This window comes from Natrix helvetica (genome assembly GCF_964273705.1).
Source record: "Natrix helvetica genome assembly, chromosome: 10".
Lineage (NCBI taxonomy): Eukaryota > Metazoa > Chordata > Lepidosauria > Squamata > Natricidae > Natrix > Natrix helvetica.
The window spans coordinates 631520-651827 of record NC_138561.1 but is presented as its reverse complement, the minus strand read 5'-3'; the positions used below and the strand labels follow the sequence as shown (position 1 = coordinate 651827).

Sequence of the window (20308 nt, the reverse complement as noted above, 5' to 3'; positions counted from 1 at the left end):
TCTCTCTTCTTCAATTCCACTACCAAAAATCCAAAATCCCTTCTAAGCTTTAGCATCGTTTTACTCCATTCTTAATCGGGATAGGATTAGAAAGTTCTCCCTGCAGACCACACCTGACCTGGCTGGAGGTCTGATTGTACAAGGACCTAATTAAGAACAGCAAACTTCTGTCAATTGAACTTTTAAGCAGTTTTGACCACAACAAACCCCTAGGGACTGGGTCAAATGCTGACTTTAGGTCAATGAAAGCACTGAAGAGTTTGCCACCTGGTATAGTGGTATATTTGTCGACCAGGTGCGCTAGGGCAAAGCAGTGATCTAGTGTGGCACAGCCCGCTTTAAACCCAATTTGTTCAGCACCAATGATATTGGATTCCTCAACCCAAGTGAGGAGTCTGCGATGGAGGTATTTGGCATACAATTTCCCAATAATGGAGAGTAGGCTTATGGGGCGATAGTCAGCTGGGTTGTTTCTATTTCCTCGTTTAAAAACTGGCACAATAATTGCTAAGCTCCAGGAGGAAGGTACTCTGCCAGAGGAATTAATATATGTAAAGAGTCTTGCCAAAAGAGGAATCCACCATTCAGGGTTGGATTTTAGCAGCTCAGGGGGAATAGCATCAGGGCCAGGAGCTTTGCCTGACTTAAGTTCGGAGATAAACTCGGTGATCTCAGCATGGGTCACAGGTTGCCAGTCAGGGGCTACAGGAGACAGCTGTGGGTCAGGCACGGTTGAACTTGCTGATGCCTGGTAAATTGCCAAGAAATTTTCCCAGTCTCTGTTAGAGATGCAGCATAGAGGGAGTTCCCGATGGCCCAGCAAAGAGCTGGCAGCAATTTGCCAAAATAATCGGGTGTCCTTCTGCTGGATAGAGAGGAGAAGTAAATCCCACTTCTCTCTCTCTCTCTTTAGCTTTCTTTTTCTTAGCAATTAATCCTTTGTACTCCCGCTTCAGGCGGTAGTAGTCCTCTGGTAGGCGTTGGTCCCCTCGGTTGCGGTAGAGCAGGTAAACCCGTTTAATCTGGTTCCTAAGCATCAAGCAATCTTTGTCAAACCAAGTATTACTTCGTGATTGATATAGACCACTCGGCCCACAGACGGCTCCAAGCTCCCTTTGGACACTGTTAATTAGTGATTCAAAGGCCAAGACTATCTCCGAGCCACTGCTTGCTAGTACCTGATTATACAAGTTGAGACACTCTGGAGATGATAAAAAGGAGTGAAACTTTTTTTCAATATTGGGAGACCATTTGATCCTCCTTGTGTACGAGGCCACATAGGGATTTAATATCTGAGGGCCCCTAGGGAGATGTGTATTTGAAAAAAGCTCAATGATTGTAACCAGGGGGTAGTGGTCGCTCTGCATAAGGCAATCCACATAAAAAGCATGGACTGCCTCTCTTAAGGGTCGAGATACCAGTACAAAATAATAACACTACTCCCACGTAAGGAACTAAAAGTAAATTTGCCAGCCAGATCACCTAGGGTACTTGCATTAAGAATTATCTTGTTGTGTTGGGCTGCTAGAAGGGCTAACTGGATGCCAGCAAAATTTGTTAATTCGACCTTAGAATGACTGGCTGAAATCAGATGACCTATGGCCTGGAGGGTTTCTTGGGGGTAGAGTGCCTCTATTGCTGGGGGGACTTGAGCTCCCAGACGGGCATTAAAGTCACACCCTATTAGGATGTACATCACTGGGAATTTAGTTTCCATACAGGTGATATAGTTCTCCAGCGTGCCCCATTGAGCCTTGATATCGGCTTGCTTCCTCACCGGGGGAAGATAAACATTGAACACTAACAGTTTACTACGTCCTTTCTTCATTAAAAGCGCCATAGCTAAAGAGCCACAGGGGGGTAGTTCCACTGTCTCCACTTTCAAAGAAGTAGAGACCAAACAAGCTAGACAACCTTTCGGCTTCCCTGCCGTAGATTGTCTAATAGCAGCCAATGAAATGGCCGTAAACCCTGTAAAGGATATCTTATCACAAGCCCAGGTCTCCTGAAGCAGGATCACATCGAATGAGTGGATATAGTTAGCAAATTCTGCAGTACCGCATTTATTGATGGCACCTGGCACCAACAAGGTTAGCTAAAATCTCAACAAATACCTCCCCAAAATGTTGGAAATGCGAATCAATACACGGAACATATTACCATTTATGGTGGACCTGTGAGGAGGCTAAACATTTTTGGAAAAAGACCAAAAATTGGCTGGAGACAATAACGAGGGTTAAAATAGAATAGAAACCTGAACTTTTTTTATTAGGAATAATGTCTGCGAAATACAAAAAAGAAATCCAGTATTTAATACTACATATAATTACGGCGGCAAGGATTGCCTTTGCCCAGAAGTGGAAAAACAAACTAACTCCAAGTGAAGATGAAATAGTAAGAAAGGTTATGGACTGTGCTGAAATGGACAAACTAACTAAAGAAATTCAGGGAAAAGAAGAATCAGAATTCTACCAGATATGGGATAAATGGTATAGGTCAGTGATGGCGAGCCTATGGCACACGTGCCACAGGTGGCACGTGGAGCCATTTGTCAGGGCATGCGCGCTGGCTAGCTGAGTTCACCCTTTTTTAAAGCCATTTTCGCCCTCCCCAGGCTCCAGAGGCTTTATAGGAGCCTGGGGAGGGTGAAAACAACCTCCCCTGCCCCCCGGACACCCTCCGGAGGCGTCAGGAAAGCCTCCGGACAGTCTCTGAAGCCTTCGGAACGCTTAAAGCGACCCTCCGAGCAAACCGGAAGTCACTACCGGTTTGCTCGGAGGGTCGTTTTGAGCGCTCCGAAGGCGTCAGGAAAGCCTCCGGACGGTCCCTGAAGCCTTCGAAGCGCTCAAAATGACCCTCCGAGCAAACCGGAAGTCACTTCCAGTTTGCTCGGAGGATCGTTTTGAGCGCTCCGAAGGCTTCAGGGACAGTCCAGAGGCTTTTCTGAAGCCTTCCGAGGGCATCCGGGGAGGCGGGGGAAGCTGTTTTCGCCCTCCCCAGGCTCCTATAAAGCCTCTGGAGCCTGGGGAGGGCGAAAGAAGCATGTAAAAATGGGGGGTGTCATGCATTGCATTATGGGTGCGGCACGCACATGACCCCCCTGCGTTCCCCTCACTTATGGCACGCGAGCCAAAAAAGTTCGCCATCGCTGGTATAGGTGGATGGAGGAAAGAAACAAGAATCAATGAAGGAATGTAACAAAACTCAAAAATAATAGTTATGAGTAAAATAAGAAAGTTAAGAATGGTGAAATCCAAATGAAATACAATAGAAGGGGAAATAATATAAGGTGAGCGCTATCGATTGATAATTGCTACTAGAAAGAACAGGAAGCTCCTGTTTGTATTGCATTGTGTAAATGTGTTGTACATCTAAGTTTTGTGTGTGTGTGTATCTTACATGTTTGTTAATAAAATTGAAGAAAAAAAAAAGAATAATGGCTGGAAACTGACCAAGGAGAGATTCAACCTAGAAATAAAGAGGAACAATCAACCAATAGAACAGTTTGCTTTGGGAAGTTGTGGGAGCTTCACTACTTGGAGCCTTGCAAGAAGAGATTGAGGTGCCATTTGTCAGAAATGGTGTAGGGTTTCCTGTTTGAGCTGGGGGTTTGGTCTAGATGACCTATAAGGTTCCTTCCAATTCTGTTAATCTGTATTAGCCCAAATTCAATTTCATCTATACTATTATCAAACCAGGTATATCTTATATAGTATCTTAGCATGAAGAATAAATTGTTCTTACATTGATTCATTATGTTCATTTCATTTCATTGCTATTCAGCCCACTCCTCTAACCTACCAATTTACATATTATTTTGAGTTTGGCTTCTGTCTTCTAGAGTAAAATGTATCTTGTGCAGTTTTGATTCATTTGCTAATTTCATAAAATTTCTTCTATCTTTTTGCCCTAGTTGTCAACAAGAATATGAAAGTGATTCAGACTTAGGAATGAATCCAACTGAGCAACCTCTGAACCATCTTAACCTGGACTGAACTATACTTACCTAACGAAATGTGGCTTGCATAAGCTTGACTGAGTTTCCCATATGGGTCAGAGCCCCCTGGCTCCTGATCAACTGCTGACAAAAACAACCCTTACCTGAAATGGGGTCCCAGATTGATGGCAGGAGCAAATGGCTTGTCTGTGACAATAGTAGTTCCAATGCCAGTGGCCAGGACTGGAATAATATAAGAATTACTGTTCTCTATAGCCAGGTTGATTTTGTCCTGAAACAATACGGTATCATCCAAATTAACAATAAGAGTAAGTGATATTTCTGCCTCTGGAGGAACAACCCCTTCACTGGGGTCAATTCTCCACTGTGAAGGAGTACGGGCCTGAAACACAATGAAAAATACACAATCAATCAACTCTGTGCCAGACCTCAGTATTTTAAAAGGCAAGTTACATATTAGGGAAATACAAATATGTTAAATCATAGTAAAAAAGCAACCATCCTGTGCATTAAAATGGGTGTATTTTTACTACCAAGAATTGACAAACAAAACATATCAAGGATACTCTAAAGTTAAAACTTATTTTACATTGAGTTGTTATTTTTTAAGATTCTTTTTATATGCCATGCTATGGTAAAGGTAGCACTTCTAGAATGGATGCGAATTTGATGGGACCACAAAATAGACAAAGTAATAGAAAATGAAGAAGATAAATGCTCTGGGACTTTAGAATTCAAATAAACAAACACCTGCCGCATAACCCCTGAGACTTAACTGCTGAAAAGCAAGGCAAAACCGTCTGGAGAGTGGAGGTGGCAATACCTGGTGACAGCAGAATAGAAGGTAACTAAACAAAACCTTTTTTTTTAAAGATGGCGACAGCAGCTGCATGTGTTTGTAGATAGTGCTCCAATGTCTTGTGCAGGGAGGGTTTTTGAAAATTTGGAAAGTAGAGATTGGTATGTGGAAGTGGAGGAGTGTGGAGAAAGAAAGGCGAGATAAGCTAACTGAGAGGCTGGTATTTGTTGACGAAACTGAGAGGTGAAGAAGCAGAAAGGCTGAGAGCTGAAAGAGTGGAGAGGTTGGAAAGTGACAGTTGGAAGGGGAGATGGAGAGACGGAGCAGAGGAAGTGGATGATTTATGATTGAGTGACTTCCCTGGACTCCCCCTGGATTCCCCTGATGGAAGCTAAACCCTGGTCTGAGAAACCAAAAAGTCAGCAGCTGCATCTCTGAATTGATGGTGTGGGTCATCTGATGCAGGCAGAGCTGACAGAAGAGACAAGCTTCACTGGCCTTTGTCAACTGCTGGGCCTACTCATGGTTAATAATACTGGGGAGAGTGGCAGGCTGCCATTGGAATTTCCTGAGATTAACTGGCGAGTGGGAGCTTGGAACTGTGAAACATTGTAGGATACACTGCTGCTAAATTTTCAGTACAGCATAGCTGGCTTTTTTTCTGGCTACCTTCTGCAATTTTGCTTCTGCAATCCTCTGAATGTTCTGCAACCAAGCCTGGGAAGACTGCTTGGAGAATCCTTCTCCTTCTCCCTATCTCTCACCCGGGGGAAAGGGACCAACACACTCGCCTTTCCCTTCCAGCCCCAGGATTCTCCAAGCAGTTGAAAGTTCAAGATCCTGCCCCCACACCCACAAGTACATCACATGGTCCAATCTTCCACTAGCATGCTGGCAGCTTCCACCCATCCAGTTCCAGCTAGGTGCAGAGACAAAGGATGACCTTGGCTTTCTAGAAAGAATTTTGTTATTGCTACCCAACTCTGTATAAGCCCCCCTCCGATTTTCCCACAATAGAAAATGCACCCTTGAATAATAGAAAGTGTGGCAAGCCTGAAGTCCAAAAAAGAAAAGATGGCTTGTAGGCCTGACACTTGGCTTTCGCGGAAATCGCTCTGCCCCTGACTGAACTGTTTAAAACGGGGTCTCCACCAACAAAGCAAAAGCCGAACTAATCAATTGTGTGGACAATGGACTGCCAAATAGCCTTTGAGAAGTTGAAATGGCTATTTGGTCAAGAGCCCATTTTGCAGCACCCAGATCCAGAGCAGCAATTTATAATACAGCCAGATGCCAGCAACGTGGCTGTAGCAGCAGTGCTTTTGCAAAGAAACCCAAAAGGACAACTCTTGCCTTGTGCTTATGTCTCCAGAAAACTCACTGACACTAAAAGATGATGGGCTATTTGGGAGACAGAAGCCTACACAGTCCGCTGGGCCCTACTCTCATGGAGGCACTTCCTAGAATGGGGGAAGGTGCCATTCGAGGTCTGGGCTGATCACAAAAACCTCAAAGCCCTGAGTAATTTGGAGAGTCATTGACTTGTTTTCCAAGCAAGCCTATTTTATCGCTTGCTCAGGGTTACCATCAGCGAAGAAGCTAGTGAAGATATTTGACAAGCACATCTACTGCCTGCATGGTGTACCCAGGAGAATCATCTCTGACCGAGGAGTCCAGTTTACCGCCAAGTTCTGGAAGGAGTTCCTGAGGTCCACTGGGTCCACGCAAGGAGTTAGCTCGGCTTTCCATCCGAGCACAAACGGAGCGGCAGAACATACAAACACATTGGTCAAACAATACACCTGTTGTTGTGTGGATTACCAACAGGACAATTGGTCAGACTTGCTACTGTTCGCCGAAGTGGCATACAACAATGCGGTCCATAGCAGCACTGGATTAACTCCTTTCCAAGTTACCAGCGGCATGGAATTTGTTCCCATATCTGAGCTGCCCAAGGATCCCCCTTTCTCAATGTCTTTGACTGAATTGTTGGACTCTCTCAAAAAGGGGTGAGAGAATACAAAAAAAAACTCTGGCAAATGTGGCAGAAGAATATAAAAAACAAGCAGACAAGCACTGCTCACTTCAACCCCCCTTCCATGTGTGAGATAAAGTTTTTCTATTGACCAAATACATACAGTTGAGGAAGCCTAGCAAGAAATTAGGACCTAAATTTGTAGGTCCCTTCTCAATAGTCAAAATAATTAACACAGTTACAATTCAGCTCATCCGGCCTAGAATTCTAGGGAAGATACACCCTATTTTCCATTGTAGCTTGCTGAAACCTGTGATTGGGTCTAATTTACTACCTCAGACCCAACCACCCCCTCCTCCTGTAGTAGTGTAAGGAGAAATACATTATGAAGTGAAAAAAATATTAGATTCTAGATTGTATAGAGGTCGGTTACAATATTTAGTGCATTGGAAGAAGACTGAGAGGCGAGTGGGCGGGTGGGTGGGGCGAGCAGGTGGGTGGGGCAAACAGTGATCGGGTGGCTGGGTGGGCAGGGGCAGGGCCAGCCAGAGGTGGTATTTGCCAGTTTGATGAACCAGTTAAAATTTCCACTACCGGTTCGCCCAAACCGGTCCAAACCAGCTGAATGCCACCTCTGATAGGTGAGCAACAATCAACCTGCCACTCTGATCAGCACCTTGTGTGTCCTCTGATTCCTTCTGCCCTATAGGCAGCCAAAACAAACACTTGCCCGCTTCCTTCTAGACTTCTTGGATGCCACTGGCTGACAATTACAGTCTTACTGTATTTTTGGTAATTCATTTAATTTTTGGAGTAGAAGACTTCCAGGGTCCCTTTCAACCTTACTGTTCTATGCTCTATATTCCAAATTGCTAACTATTAATCTATATCCATATGGACAGCACTTGGAGTGGTGGGTATTCCAAGAATATCCATCGCTCCATCGCTCCAAGTGCTTCCATTGCTCCAAGTGCTATCCATCTGGAAATGACTTCATGGGCGGCTTTATCCTATAATCATGGCAAAAACTGTTAACAAAGAACACCTTTTCAGATTTACTTCTCAATATAAAACAGCTTCAAAATTACGGTACTTACCATCTGCACCGTAAATGGTGCAGGAATAACAGACTGATTTGAAAGACAAAGTGCTCTGGAAACATTCCTTAAAACCTGGATGCAGCCAAAATCTACCTTAGATGGATGCACATAAACAACAGGGCCTTCTCCAAAAGTCACCAACTGGATTTTCTATGGCAGGGAATAAAAAGAAGCAAGCAGAAGAAGTTAATACAGCAACAATTATTTGACTTATTATGACTGGATACTGTAAAATAGCCTTCCACAATCTAAGCGACCTCTTGATGCATGAATTACAACTGTCAAAATTTCCTAGAAAACATAAGCATAGAAGAGAATCCTGTAAGGTGAAGTCCTCACAATTACAAGATACTTAAATTGAGGAAAGTTAATTTTCATGCATCCTTGGATTTGGTGCTTAGGTATCAACTTTATACCTAATTAAGAGGGGGAAACCTATTTAAAACCTTTTTTTTCCTGTGGTAGTCACAGGACTGGACTGGACTGGTTCCAAGGCCCTGTAGCTGCAGCTACTCTTCCCCACGGGGCTAGACAACAATTTTGCTTTCACTCAGTTGTCGAGTTGGAATATATTAGAATAGACATTTCCTCATAGTCCGTCTTGGTAGCTGAGGAGAGCAAAGGGATTCCATAAGAAGAGATTGTTAACATCTACCTGACGGATTTAAAGGGTGAAGCAGCCTACCTCCACGGGTGAGAGCCATGGGGGGGGGGGGGGTGCAGGTTTGAATAACGAAGTGCTGAGCAGTCCAGTGAGAGAAGACTGACTGAACAGTGTGTGATCACAACTAAAAGTTGAAGAGGATTCTTGGTGGTCCGTTGATGCTGAATGCTAGGCAGAAGCACCACGGACAGCAAGGCCACCCACCACCTTTAGACTGGAGGGATGAGATGGGAGACACAGGTGGTCTAGGATAACTCGCCACAGTTAACTTTCCATGATCAATTTGCCACAGGACAATTCAATGCTGTATTAATCGTTTCATTCAGTTACTTTTATTATTGGTGATTACATTATTTTCCAAAATTATTGTAACTCTTGTACTTCTGGATTGACTTAACTTTATTATTATTGCCACGGTTCCATTGAAGTTAATTTAACTTTTGTATTTGTTGAATTGTCCCACAGAGAGTTGTCTTGTGGTGAGTTGTGCCATTCCAAGCCATAGACTGGGACATAAACTGCCATGGACAGGGGTGGGCGGGGGGAGATGGGGCTCTAAAGGAATGGAAGCAGGCAGTCCAAATCCTGGTAATGCCCACTAAGAGTTACTTTGTTGAGTTGGGTGACTATAGAAATTGACTGACTGACTGACTGCACAAATAGATTGCTTATTTCTGAGGAAGTTAGTTTTCCTGTTCTGGGCAAGTAAATTCCCACTCAAGAACATATGGCAATAACATAACTATCTGCCCCAGGAACCAAACATTGAGAGAGAAGTATTGAAATTGGAGATCCAGCACTGGCTTAGGAGGGTCTTCCCTTCTACCACTACAAACATTTTTGTACCTGAGGAGGCTTGCATTTCAGCCTCCTTTCTGAAACCTAGGAAGATGTAAATATTCTTAGGATCTTTGTTCTGTACATACAGTATCAAGTGCTTCAATATCTTGAACAGTAAAATTGTATGGAAAAACTTCTGTTTCTCAAGTGAATGATGTAGTACACATTCCCAATTACACAATATTCAAATTTCCACAATAAATTAGAAATAAATGTTTAACTGTAAGATTTTACAAGGGATTTTTCCTTGTATTCTAGACTCAGATATAGCTACTTACATATGGAATTTTTAACCATTCCCAAACCATTGGCACACACACACACACACATAGTATCATTTTGCTATGGATCATCTGGAATGCCTTTTTCAACCATCCTTTGTTCTATTGTCAAATACTAGAATGGCAGATCCTAGGATCCATCTCAATAAATGACCTACCTCTTTTTCCTTTTCTAGCATATTGTCTCACATAAAGCAAACCAATGACCTTATCATTACCAAAGGATCAGTCTTTTCCTGACTTCCTGTGGCTGAGGAACTTTACTGAACTTACTGTAGGTAATACAAGATGTAATACAGGCCTCTTTATTCCTGCTCATTCAATCCACTCACCAGGGGAAAATCTTCATTCCCAAAGATAGCAATGCAGGCCATTGTTTCCTGGTGGCCTTTTTCCTCGACTTCCAAAACTAATGGGATTTCAACTGTGGCATGAGGTGGGATAATACCGCAAGGCGCTGGACTTGAATACAAGATGGTGGGAGAGTTCTTATATTCCTAGGTGGAGATAAAAGCACTAAGAGTTACCTGCTTGAAGTCTTCCTGTTTCTATGCTTTCACCCCCAATGTCAGGTTCCGAAGGGTTAATGAAAACAGCCAAACACAGAAACGGTTTGTAAATGCAGTTTGTATTCTTCCTTCGGCAAGAACTGATACCAACAAAGCACTAACGTGATGAATAAATTGTCAGAGCTGCCACCCTGTGCTTCCCACCACCTTTTATAGTTACACTGGTAATTAAGGTAAACCACACACCCATCACCTTGTGCCCCAAGCAAAAACCACCCGGCAATTAATCATGGATTGTTAGTAGGAGCTTTGTAATTTTGTCAGCTAGCTAGACAGCTTGTGGAGGAGGGAAGGTGAGTCTTGGCAGCTGGCCCAGTCTTCTCCCCTGAATAGCAGCTCCAGGCCTCTGGGCTGACTGGAGTTGATACCCAATAAAATCCATGTCTTTTATTTATTTATTTTATTATTCATGATAGAGCTCTGAAAATTTATTTCAGCAAACTTTTCAGCAGTTGTTTTCAATAGTATGACAACAACAAAGCAAGAACTTATCCAAACATCCTTATAAAATATAAATAAGAGTAGAGTTCAAGAAATGATCATAACTGGGCTAAAACATTTCTCTCCTCTTTTGTATAGGCACATTATGAAATCCACCTTGCCCCTAGAATTGCTGCAGTTTCATCCTCCTGTACAAGACCATCAACCTGAATGAAAAGTCCCCTCCAGAAGCAGCAGGATCTTCAAATAGGAAAGAGAGAAGTCAAAAATCAAACCAACCTGGGGAAGAACACCATAGCACCCTGGAAGGTCAGCTTCATTAACAAGTTTTGCCACTTGTTGATACTGAAATTTCAGGAAACAACGTCCAAAATTCACAGTGGGGCTAACCACATGTAGTGGAGGTGTGAGGCATCTAGTTAATCAGAAAAGCAAATCAATAAAAATGTTTTTTTTTAATTCTAATCATTTGGATGTAGAGAATAACACATTTATAAAGTCTCATCAGCTTGTTATTAGTTATCAGAAGCTGTAGGTTTCTAAAACTTCATACAGTACATTAAAAGTGAAGCTGCTGGAAGCAGACCCACACTTGACCCTCAGTCTCAAGAGGGGTGGGCCTTGATATTTTCCCAGTAGTTCAGGTTCTGAAAACCATGTTATACAGAAAATCAGACTTGGAACTGGAAATCCGAGCTAGAGATGTGTCAAGCATGTTCGCAACACTCCGTCACCTTCCTCAGGCTCAAGATCTTAGCACCATATGACCTGTCTTGTTTATGACAAGCCAGTGTGGTTTCTCTAGAATTCCCCTTGCTATTTCTCAACCAGATTTCAAAATGCCCTACCAATCTCCAGAAAAAGAGAGCAAAGTGCTGCTGCAGACTAGCACTTGGTTCAATAACCATGAGGGCCTCCGAAACGATTTTCAAATAATATGATATGTCTAACCTACAAAGACCATGGCACTCTATGGATGCGAAAGTTGTACTTTGAAGAAGTGGGATAAGAAATGTAATGATGCCCTTGAACTTTGGAGTTAGAGAAAACTTCTGAGAATGCCATGGACAGCCATGAAAACAAACAAACAAACAAACAAACAAACAGTCTTGAACAAATCAAACCAGTGTCCTCACTCAAGGCACAAAAGACTAGGCTCAAGTTATCCTACTTCAAATACATTATGTGAAGGCCCAGCATTCTGGACAAGGTTCTAAGGCTGGGAAAGGAGGAAGGAAAGAGAAAAGGAGAATGACCTGCAGCACAGGGGAATAAACTCAGTCACAGCAGTAATGAGTGCACAGAACAACAGAACAGAATAAAAGGGTTGGAAGGGACTTTGGAGCTATTCCAGTCCACCCTATATTATTCTGGAGAAATGGTTGTCCAATCTCTTCTTACAAACCTCCAGAGATGGACTGCCCATAACTTCTGGAGGTAAACCAATCCACTGATAAATTCTTCTCACTGTCAGAAAATTTCTTTTTAGTTCTAGGTTGGTTCTGTCCTTGATTAGCACCATTGGAAGACCTGAAGGGCCTGATTAGGGACAGACCTTTTTGGAGAAAATATACCTATGTGATCACTAATAGTCAACAACCACTTGATGGTATGTAATCAATCAAAATTCAATATCTTAATTCTTGTGTAACAATTGAAAAGTTCTGTGAATATACAATCAAATTATTATCACTACAGTTCTAATTGTCACATTTAAGAATGACATTCTATTTAATTGGAGTAAAATGCTGACAACTAATTCACTGGGGTCTATGATGACTCACTGAAACCAGCTGGGCATGACTGGGTGAGCCATGGGAATGGCCAACTTGATGCAGAGGATTAGTAGCAGCTGGCTTGGAGCGGATGACTCAGGGTGGCTGGTGGGGGCACCTGGTGGCATAGCCAGGAGGACACACAAGTGGTCCCAGGCAACTGGATGTGAAGCCCAGCCAGAACAAAAATCACCTGGAGATGTACCGGCAAACCGGAATCAGGGTAGCAGCAAAATTTGAAAGGCAAGGGGTAGATTTCCTAGCCCCCATTTGCAGAAATGTGCCATTTTTCTTTCTCCTTTTCAAGGAGAGGTTTCCCTGCAAAGTTTGGTGGGAATGAGTAGGTGGATTTATCCAGAAGTGGGTTCCTATCAGTTCGAACTGGTTCAACCGAACTGGTAGTAAAACTCGGGGCTGGCTCTCCGAATGGGTAGCACTGGCAGACTGGACATGCCCCCGAACTGGTTCCCCAGTCACAGCTCACTCGCCCACCCACGTCTGTTGGACGGCAAGCTGACTGGAGCTGGGAAGTGGCTGGCAGGCAAAGAAGGCTCTCTGCCGCCTCTTTGAGTGTTGGAGGATCGGAGGCTTCTTTTCCACCCAACTGCTGGCCGCAGAGTGCTGAAACGTTCTCCAGCTGGTGAGAAGAAAGCTATGCATGCGCGAAGATGATGGCAGCGACTGGAGGTCTTTTCGGCGCCCTGCGCCAGCGGCTGGGTAGAAAAAAAGCTCTTGGCTTCCAAGTTCAACCGCAGGCTCGGTCCCTTCACAGAGTCGCTTTTCTCCGCACCCGAGAAAGATCAAGGCACAGAGCAGCAGCCTTTAAGGACAAAATAGGTGTAGCCGCCTAGACACAGGTAAGCATTCACGCTAGCCTACCTCCCCTCCCCAACTGCGTCTCCCAAAACTGTTGCCATTGCAGCCGCAGCGGTGATAGGGCAGCTAGGCAAGCTTCATAGCCAGGTGGCTACAAAGGTTGCTGGGCCGGGCAACCCTCTCCCCACCAGGACACTGTTGCAGCTCCTGAAGAGCCAAACTCATGTTGGGGATACAGAGGGCAGGGGGAACGGCTGTTGCCTCCTAGCTCAGGAGCCAGCCAGGGGCGAGCTGGCCAGGGGTGATGGCAATGGCGGAATCCAGTGTTTGGGGAGCGCAGGGTTAGCACGCTCCCAGCCATGCCCTGTGGTGCCTCCATCCACCAGCTCATGACAGTGGGTTCAGCTGCAACATGGACGAGCCGAGGCTGCAGGGCGCTCCCCCCCGGTGTTGCACCCCCTTCCCACCCTTCGCCTGTGCCTCCGCCCCATTTTCATATATCCAGCTTGCCGGGCTGCCCCCGTCCCCGCCAGGCTAGTGTCTCTTGAAGTAGTCAATGTTGCTGCCATAGTGGGGATGGGACGTGGGCAGTACAGCAAGCTGGGCACCCAAAAACGGCACGGAGGCATGGGTGAAGGCTGAGAAGGGGGTGCAACATGCGGGAGGCTTTCCGTGTCATCCCCGTTTTGCCCCAGTGGCTCGGGGCTGCCATTCCGCAGGGGAGGATCGCAATGGGCACAAACCTTCTGGAAGGCTTCCAAGGCTTTGCCCCCACCTCCTCAGGACATGTTGTGGAGTGGTGCATCCCCAATGCTTCTCCAGGTGTCCATGGCTTTACCCCCAACTCCCAGTCAGCTGGGTCAACACCCTGCAGTTCCTCCAACTCTTTGCTCGCTTGCTTGCTCCACCTTCCACAGTAAAGGAAACCTTCTCATGAGTGCAAGGCAATTAACAACTTCTCACACTCTTGGGAAGTTTTTCTTTACTGTGCAAGGGTTTTTCCTGCACACAATGGCTGAGAGACACTGGCAGTGGGGCACAATTGGGGGGTGGCAGTTGGGGCAGGGGATGGGGCAGGCTGTGAGATACGCATCTTACCGGAGACTGGCAGCTCCTGATCTTGCGGCTTTTTCAGGGTGTTCTTTAAAAAAATGCCTTTCCAGACGAGCTTGAAAACTTCCAAGGTTGTTTCTGGAGGGGGAAGTTGGGTAGTGTTTCCCCCACTGGCTGGGCGCCTGCAGCCTCAGAGCCTGCAGCCTTGGAGCAACTCCCAGCCCCTGCACAGTAAAGAAAAAATTCTTGTGAGTGCGAGGCAATTAACAACTTCTCGCACTCGAGGGAAATTTTTCTTTACTGTGCAAGGGCCGGGAGTTGCTCCAAGGCTGCAGGCTCTGAACCTCTGAGGCTGCAGGTCCCCGGGCAGAGATGGGGCAGAAACATTGCCCAACTTCCCCTTCCGAAGCAACCTCGGAGGTTTTCAAGCTCATCTGGAGAGGCTTTTTTAAAAAAGAAAACCCCGAAAAAGCCGCAAGATCTGGAGTTGCCAGTCTCCAGTAAGATGTGCATCTCACGGCCCGCCCATCTCATCCTGCCCCATCCCCTGCCTCACCTGCCACCCCCAAATTGCGCCCCACTGCCAGCATCTCTCAGCTGTTGTGTGCAGGGAAAACCCTTGTACAATAAAGAAAAACTTCCCAAGAGTGTGAGAAGTTGTTATTTGCTTTGCGCTCACCTTTTAAAGCAGCGCCTAGCCGTGGCTTTAAAAGGTTCAGGGTAGCGGGAAGATCACTTCCGGTCCCTGCAGGCGATGGACGTTTCGTCTGCCGCTTGTCTTCTCGGTGGGCTCCTTTTGGAGCACAAGAGACCTTGGAGGGGACTCCTGCCATAGGGGCAGCTTGCTGGAGCCTTCCAGACTTGGCGGCAGCCGGCGGGTTTTTTTCCAGCTTTGCCCCAGGAGCCAGGGAGCAGAAGGGGGGGCATGCTTGCCTCTTCGCCTAATGGATTCCGGAGGAAACAAGTTACATCAAAGGAAATGTGGCTGAAATGTTGGCTGTGGAGGATCCTTCCTAATCTCTTCAATTATTGGTAACGGATAAGCAGCAGGCTATCATAAGTTTTTGTTCAATCTATTTTAAGCCAAAGATTGGAGGGGGGAGTTTTTCTTTTCTAACCCCCCCTCGGACAAAGCGGCATTCAAACTTTCTCTCTCCACTCCGGAATGGAGAGAGAACAAAGGCTGACTTCTCACTTGAATTAACTATGTGAGAAAGAATAAAATCACAGTTGCAAGAGTGTTTGCTGAGCTGTTTTTAAAAAACTAAAACTTTTGCTCTTCTTCCTGCGGAAAGGAGGAGTCAAAATGGCTCCCCTCCACTCTCGCTTTTGTACTTACAAATGAAGTCTGCTTTTTGAAACCACCCTGGGGAAAAAAGAAATGATTTCTGGCATCTTTTAATACCTCGCACGAGGGTGCTCCGGACCTCTTCTGCTTCGTGAACCTTCTGGATTTGATTTATTTGGTTTTTCCCTTCTTGCTGTACCTCTGTGTCTTGGAACAGTGAAGGAGAACTGACTCTTTACTTTCGGATTTGCCTGTTGCCCTGGACTAGCCCAGCTGCGCGCCCTGATGATGCCATTTTCTTTGCATAAGATTTACCATCTCTGAACTTAGACCATGGGACCTAAGAAACCCCCAACGGCCAAGTCACTTTCGGCCCCGGCTTCAAGTACCCAGCAGCCGAAGATCACTTCATTGCTTCAAACAGAAGCTGCTGGAGAGAGTTCAAAAGAACTATCTGTCAACAAAATTATTATTATTATTATTATTATTTCTTAGATTTTTAGACCGCCCCTCTCCCAAAAAGGGACTCGGGGCGGTGTACAGTCAATATAATAAAATCATTCATAATAATTAAATACATTTAAACTACATTTAAGATACATTTGGAGGGGGAAATAGGCTGTACTAAGAAATAAATAATTCTAATCTTAAAACATCACAATTAAAACCCCAAACCCTAAAATAAAATAAATCCCTGGGAGGTAAAACTAAGAAAGTGCCAGGCCAGCTGATTGAAACAGGTGAGTCTTTAACTTTTGCCGGAAGGAACGGAGGTCGGTGGTAGTTCGAATGTCTGGGGGGAGGTCATTCCAGAGGGTTGGGCCCATCACAGAGAAGGATCTACTCCTAGGTGTCGCCCGCTGGCATTGACTAGCAGACGGCACCAGGAGGAGCCCCTCTCTGTGTGAGCGGATAGGTCGCAGGGAAAATGTTCCAGGAAATTATGAGAGGTCAAAATGAACTGAGGAAGGAAGTGGCAGACCTCAAAAATGAACTCAGAGGGGTACAACATAATACAGCAGAGAATAAACAGAGAATTGTAGTACTTGAGGAAAGCGCAGCTGGGATGGAAGAAAGGGTTAAAGAGGTCCGAAAGGGAAATTTAGAACTGGAAAATTTTATGGCCAAAATAGAATTGGAAAGAATGTCTTTTTTTCTCAGGTTCCAGAACCTACCAGAAACAGAAAATGAACATCTTAAAGATATTATGAGCACAATCTTAGCAGAATACCTTAAGAGAAACAAAGAGCAGATCTGGGGGGATATGGACCTGGTCTATAAAATCAATTCAGCATATGCCAGAATTCATAATGTTCCAAGAGAGGTATACCTTAAATTTCTCAGGAGGGCCACGAGAGACGAGGTACTAGGGGCCCAAAGGGAGGGACCTTTAAAATACCAAGACAAAGAAATTACCATTCTAAAGGAAATTCCAAAAAAGATCAGAGAAAAAAGGAGGAAGTACGCTTCCTTATCAAAGAAACTATATAATAGAGGAATTTGGTGCAGATGGTTATTGCCAGAAGGAATGTTGATTTTCTGGGAGGGAAGTCGAGTTAGAATTAAGACAGTGGACGAGGCAGATGCCTTTATTAAAAAACATTTTTCCCTCCCAGAGGACAAAGATAGCAGAGGTGGGGGGAAAAGCAGCAATGTACAAAATATGGAGGGGGGGGGCACGGCTCCACCCGGGAGCAAAGAGGAGGAAGCAATATCGAAAAGGCTCAGGTCACGAAAATAAAAACATCTGAAATATTATTGCAATTGTTGATATACTAGAAAGTGACAAAGAAAGAGATGATTGAACATGTTGTTGACATAAAGTAAGAATTCTGCTTATGCTATCCTTTACATGTTATTTTAAAAATTGTAAAAGTGTGAGATTGGGGGGGATTTCTACTGCCAACATGGAAGCTACTAAAATTTTCTATGTACCCTATTACCTTTTTCCCATAAATGTTTTTAAAACCAATAAAACTTTTTACAAAAAAAAAAGGTTCAGGGCAGCGGGAAAAGGGAGCTGGCCCCGCCAAACCTTGCACGCCCACCCCAGGTCTCAGGCAAGAAAGCCTTCACTCATCAGCTGATTTCCCCCCATCTCTCTATGTCTCTCTGTGTGTGTATCTCTCGCTCTCTCTGTTTCTGAGTCTCTTCTCTGTCTTCTTTTTGGAAATTGATTACCAGCTGTGGCGGAGGCTTCCTTTTGGGTGGCCCTCCTCCTTCTCCTCTCACGACGCCCTGGCTAGCTGTGGCAGGATCAGGAGGGAGCGCACTCGCAGGGAGACCCCCCCCCTCAAGCAAGCACCAAAGCGCAGCAAAGGCGTGAGCGGGGTGCCCGACTGCTCACTTAAGGATGGTCTTAGCAGGATGCAAAAGAATGCGGCTTCTCTCCTGCACTAAGGCCCAGCCATTGCCTTGCCATGTCCCCCCAGCAGCTCCTCAGCTGAGCGCGGAGGGCGCAAGGTCCAGCCCAAAGTGGCAGGAAGCTAAGACTGCCTTATGGGAAATGTGGCATGAAGGGAGGCACAGGGCCACTTTGCTCCTGCACTAAGGCTCCGGCGACCTTCCTCCTCCTCCCCTCCTCCTCCTCTTGGGGGAGATGGGGAAGGAATAACATGGCAAGGCGATGGCCTGAGCCTGAGTGCAGAAGAGAAGCCGCGTCCTTTTGCATCCTGTTAAGACCCTCCTTAAACGAGCAGCCACCCACCTCGAGCATGCCTTTGCTATGCTTTGACGCTTGCTTGAGGGGTGTCTCCCCGCGCGCACACACCCGCCAGGCCGCACAAAGCAACTGGATGGGGAAGTTGTGTGTGTATACGTGTGTGTGTATGGGGGCCATGGATCATTTGGCGCTGAGGAGCAGCTGCGGTGGCGGGAAAGTGAGGCTTCTTTGCCAGCCTCCTAGCTGGCAAAACAGAATTTTTCAGCAGTTCTGTGGGCATAGCTAGGGGGACATATGACTGAGTGGGCGTAGGCGTGAGTGACATCAAGTTGGCCACACCCACTCAGTCACATGCCCCCACCTAGCCACGCCCATAGAACCAGTAGTAAAAAAATTGAAACCCATCCCTGGATTTCCCCCCCCCCCCCAATTTGCAGAAATGCTTCATTTTTCTTTCTCTTTTTTGATGAGAGGTTTCTCTGCAAAGTTTGGTGGCTGGTTCACCACATGAAGCATGGGAGGATGATGAGTGTTGACTGTAACTTCTACATTTCTTTAGAGTTATAAACCTCACAAAGCAGAGCTGCTGGAACCATAGAGCATACTCCCAGAGTGACCACTGCCGGAAGACTCGGCAGCTGACCTCCGAGGTTTGGAAGCAGCAGAAGAAGCCATGCTTGGATGGCAGTGGCAGCAGGAAGAGCTGGGCCAGGGCATGGTTAGGCTGGGAGGCGCGCGAGCAGGTAGCAAAACAGCTGCTCACGCCACCCCCCTCTCCAGCCGTGCAGAGCGCCATTCATTGACTTAAGGGTATTCCGAAGGCACCCAGCCCCGGGAGCCAGGGAGTGGGGAACAGACGCTCATGCGGCTTGGCGTCTTCAGGATAATTCTAGGTCAGTGAATGGCGCTGTGCCCAGCTGGAAAGGGGGTTTGCTGGGCAGCTGCTCGTGAGCCTGGTCATCTTATGGCTGCTGTGTTGTGTGTCAGGCCTGTAATTATATTCTTTTTAGGATCTTTGGCCTGCCACACTTTTTAATAATTTTCTATGCTGAGGAGGGAATTGCCGAAGAACAAATGTGTGTACCAGTCGCCATGGTGGTAAAGAGAGGGCCCCAGATACCAGAACCGAAAAGTCATCTGGGCCAACAGCCTCTGGAAGAGGATCTCCAACTTAAAGTGACAAAGTGTCCTACCAAGGGGGAGGCCTTGGAGGAAAAGGGCAAACAATCTCCAGAGGAGGATCCCCAACTGAAGGTGACAAAGAGTCCAACTAAGGGGGAGGCCTCGGAGGGGGAAATGCCCAACCGACCTCTGGAAGAGGACCCCAAACTTCAGGTGACGAAGAGCCCTACCAAGGGGGAGGCCTCGGAGGAGGAACAAGGCCAGCCGTGGATGATTGGATCCAAGAGCCCAGAACCTACAGCACCTGCAGCAGTGAGCCCAAAACGGCCATGGGAAGAGGTCGCAATGGACTTCATCATGGAACTCCCAGACAGCAGTGGTCATAAAGTAATTTGGACTGTTATTGATTTGTTTTCTAAGCAGGCACACTTCATTGCTTGCTCAGGATTGCCATCCGCAAACGAATTAGCGAAAATGTTTGTGAAACACATTTATCGCCTGCATGGAGTACCCAAGAGGATCATTTCAGACCGCGGAGCCCAGTTCACAGCTAAGTTCTGGAGAGAGGTCCTGAGATCTATTGGGTCCACACAAGAACTGAGCTCAGAGGTTCATCCCAGCATGAACGGCGCAGCAGAGGGAGCCAATGCGGTGGTGGAACAATACATCAGGTGTTTTGTGGACTATCAGCACGACAACTGGTCGGACTTGCTACCCTTCACCGAAGTGGCGTACAACGATGCGGTCCACAGCAACAGAGGATTAGCGGGTTTCCAGATTACCAGTGGCATGGAAGTTGTTGCCATGCCTGAGTTGCCTAGAGAATCTCCTTCTTTCATGTCTTTGAGTGAATGGATGGACATGCTAAAGAATGGATGGGAGAATATGAAGAAGGCTCTAGCAGTTGCGGCAGAAGCCTACCAGAAGCAAGATGATCAACGTCGCTCATTCCTAAACCCCTACCG

At 45.9% G+C, this 20308-nt stretch overlaps 1 protein-coding gene across 1 annotated transcript in view; it reads right to left on the bottom strand.

Moving 5' to 3' along the window:
- Nucleotides 1–20308, bottom strand: part of HYDIN (HYDIN axonemal central pair apparatus protein) — a 325008-nt gene that overhangs the window by 207829 nt on the left and 96871 nt on the right. Inside the window, exons 16-19 of the mRNA XM_081963626.1 lie at nt 10907–11042; nt 9950–10114; nt 7830–7982; nt 4102–4340 (exon numbers count right to left, since the gene is read on the bottom strand). Coding sequence (XP_081819752.1) covers nt 4102–4340; nt 7830–7982; nt 9950–10114; nt 10907–11042 — 693 coding nt within the window. The remainder of the gene's footprint in view (nt 1–4101; nt 4341–7829; nt 7983–9949; nt 10115–10906; nt 11043–20308) is intronic.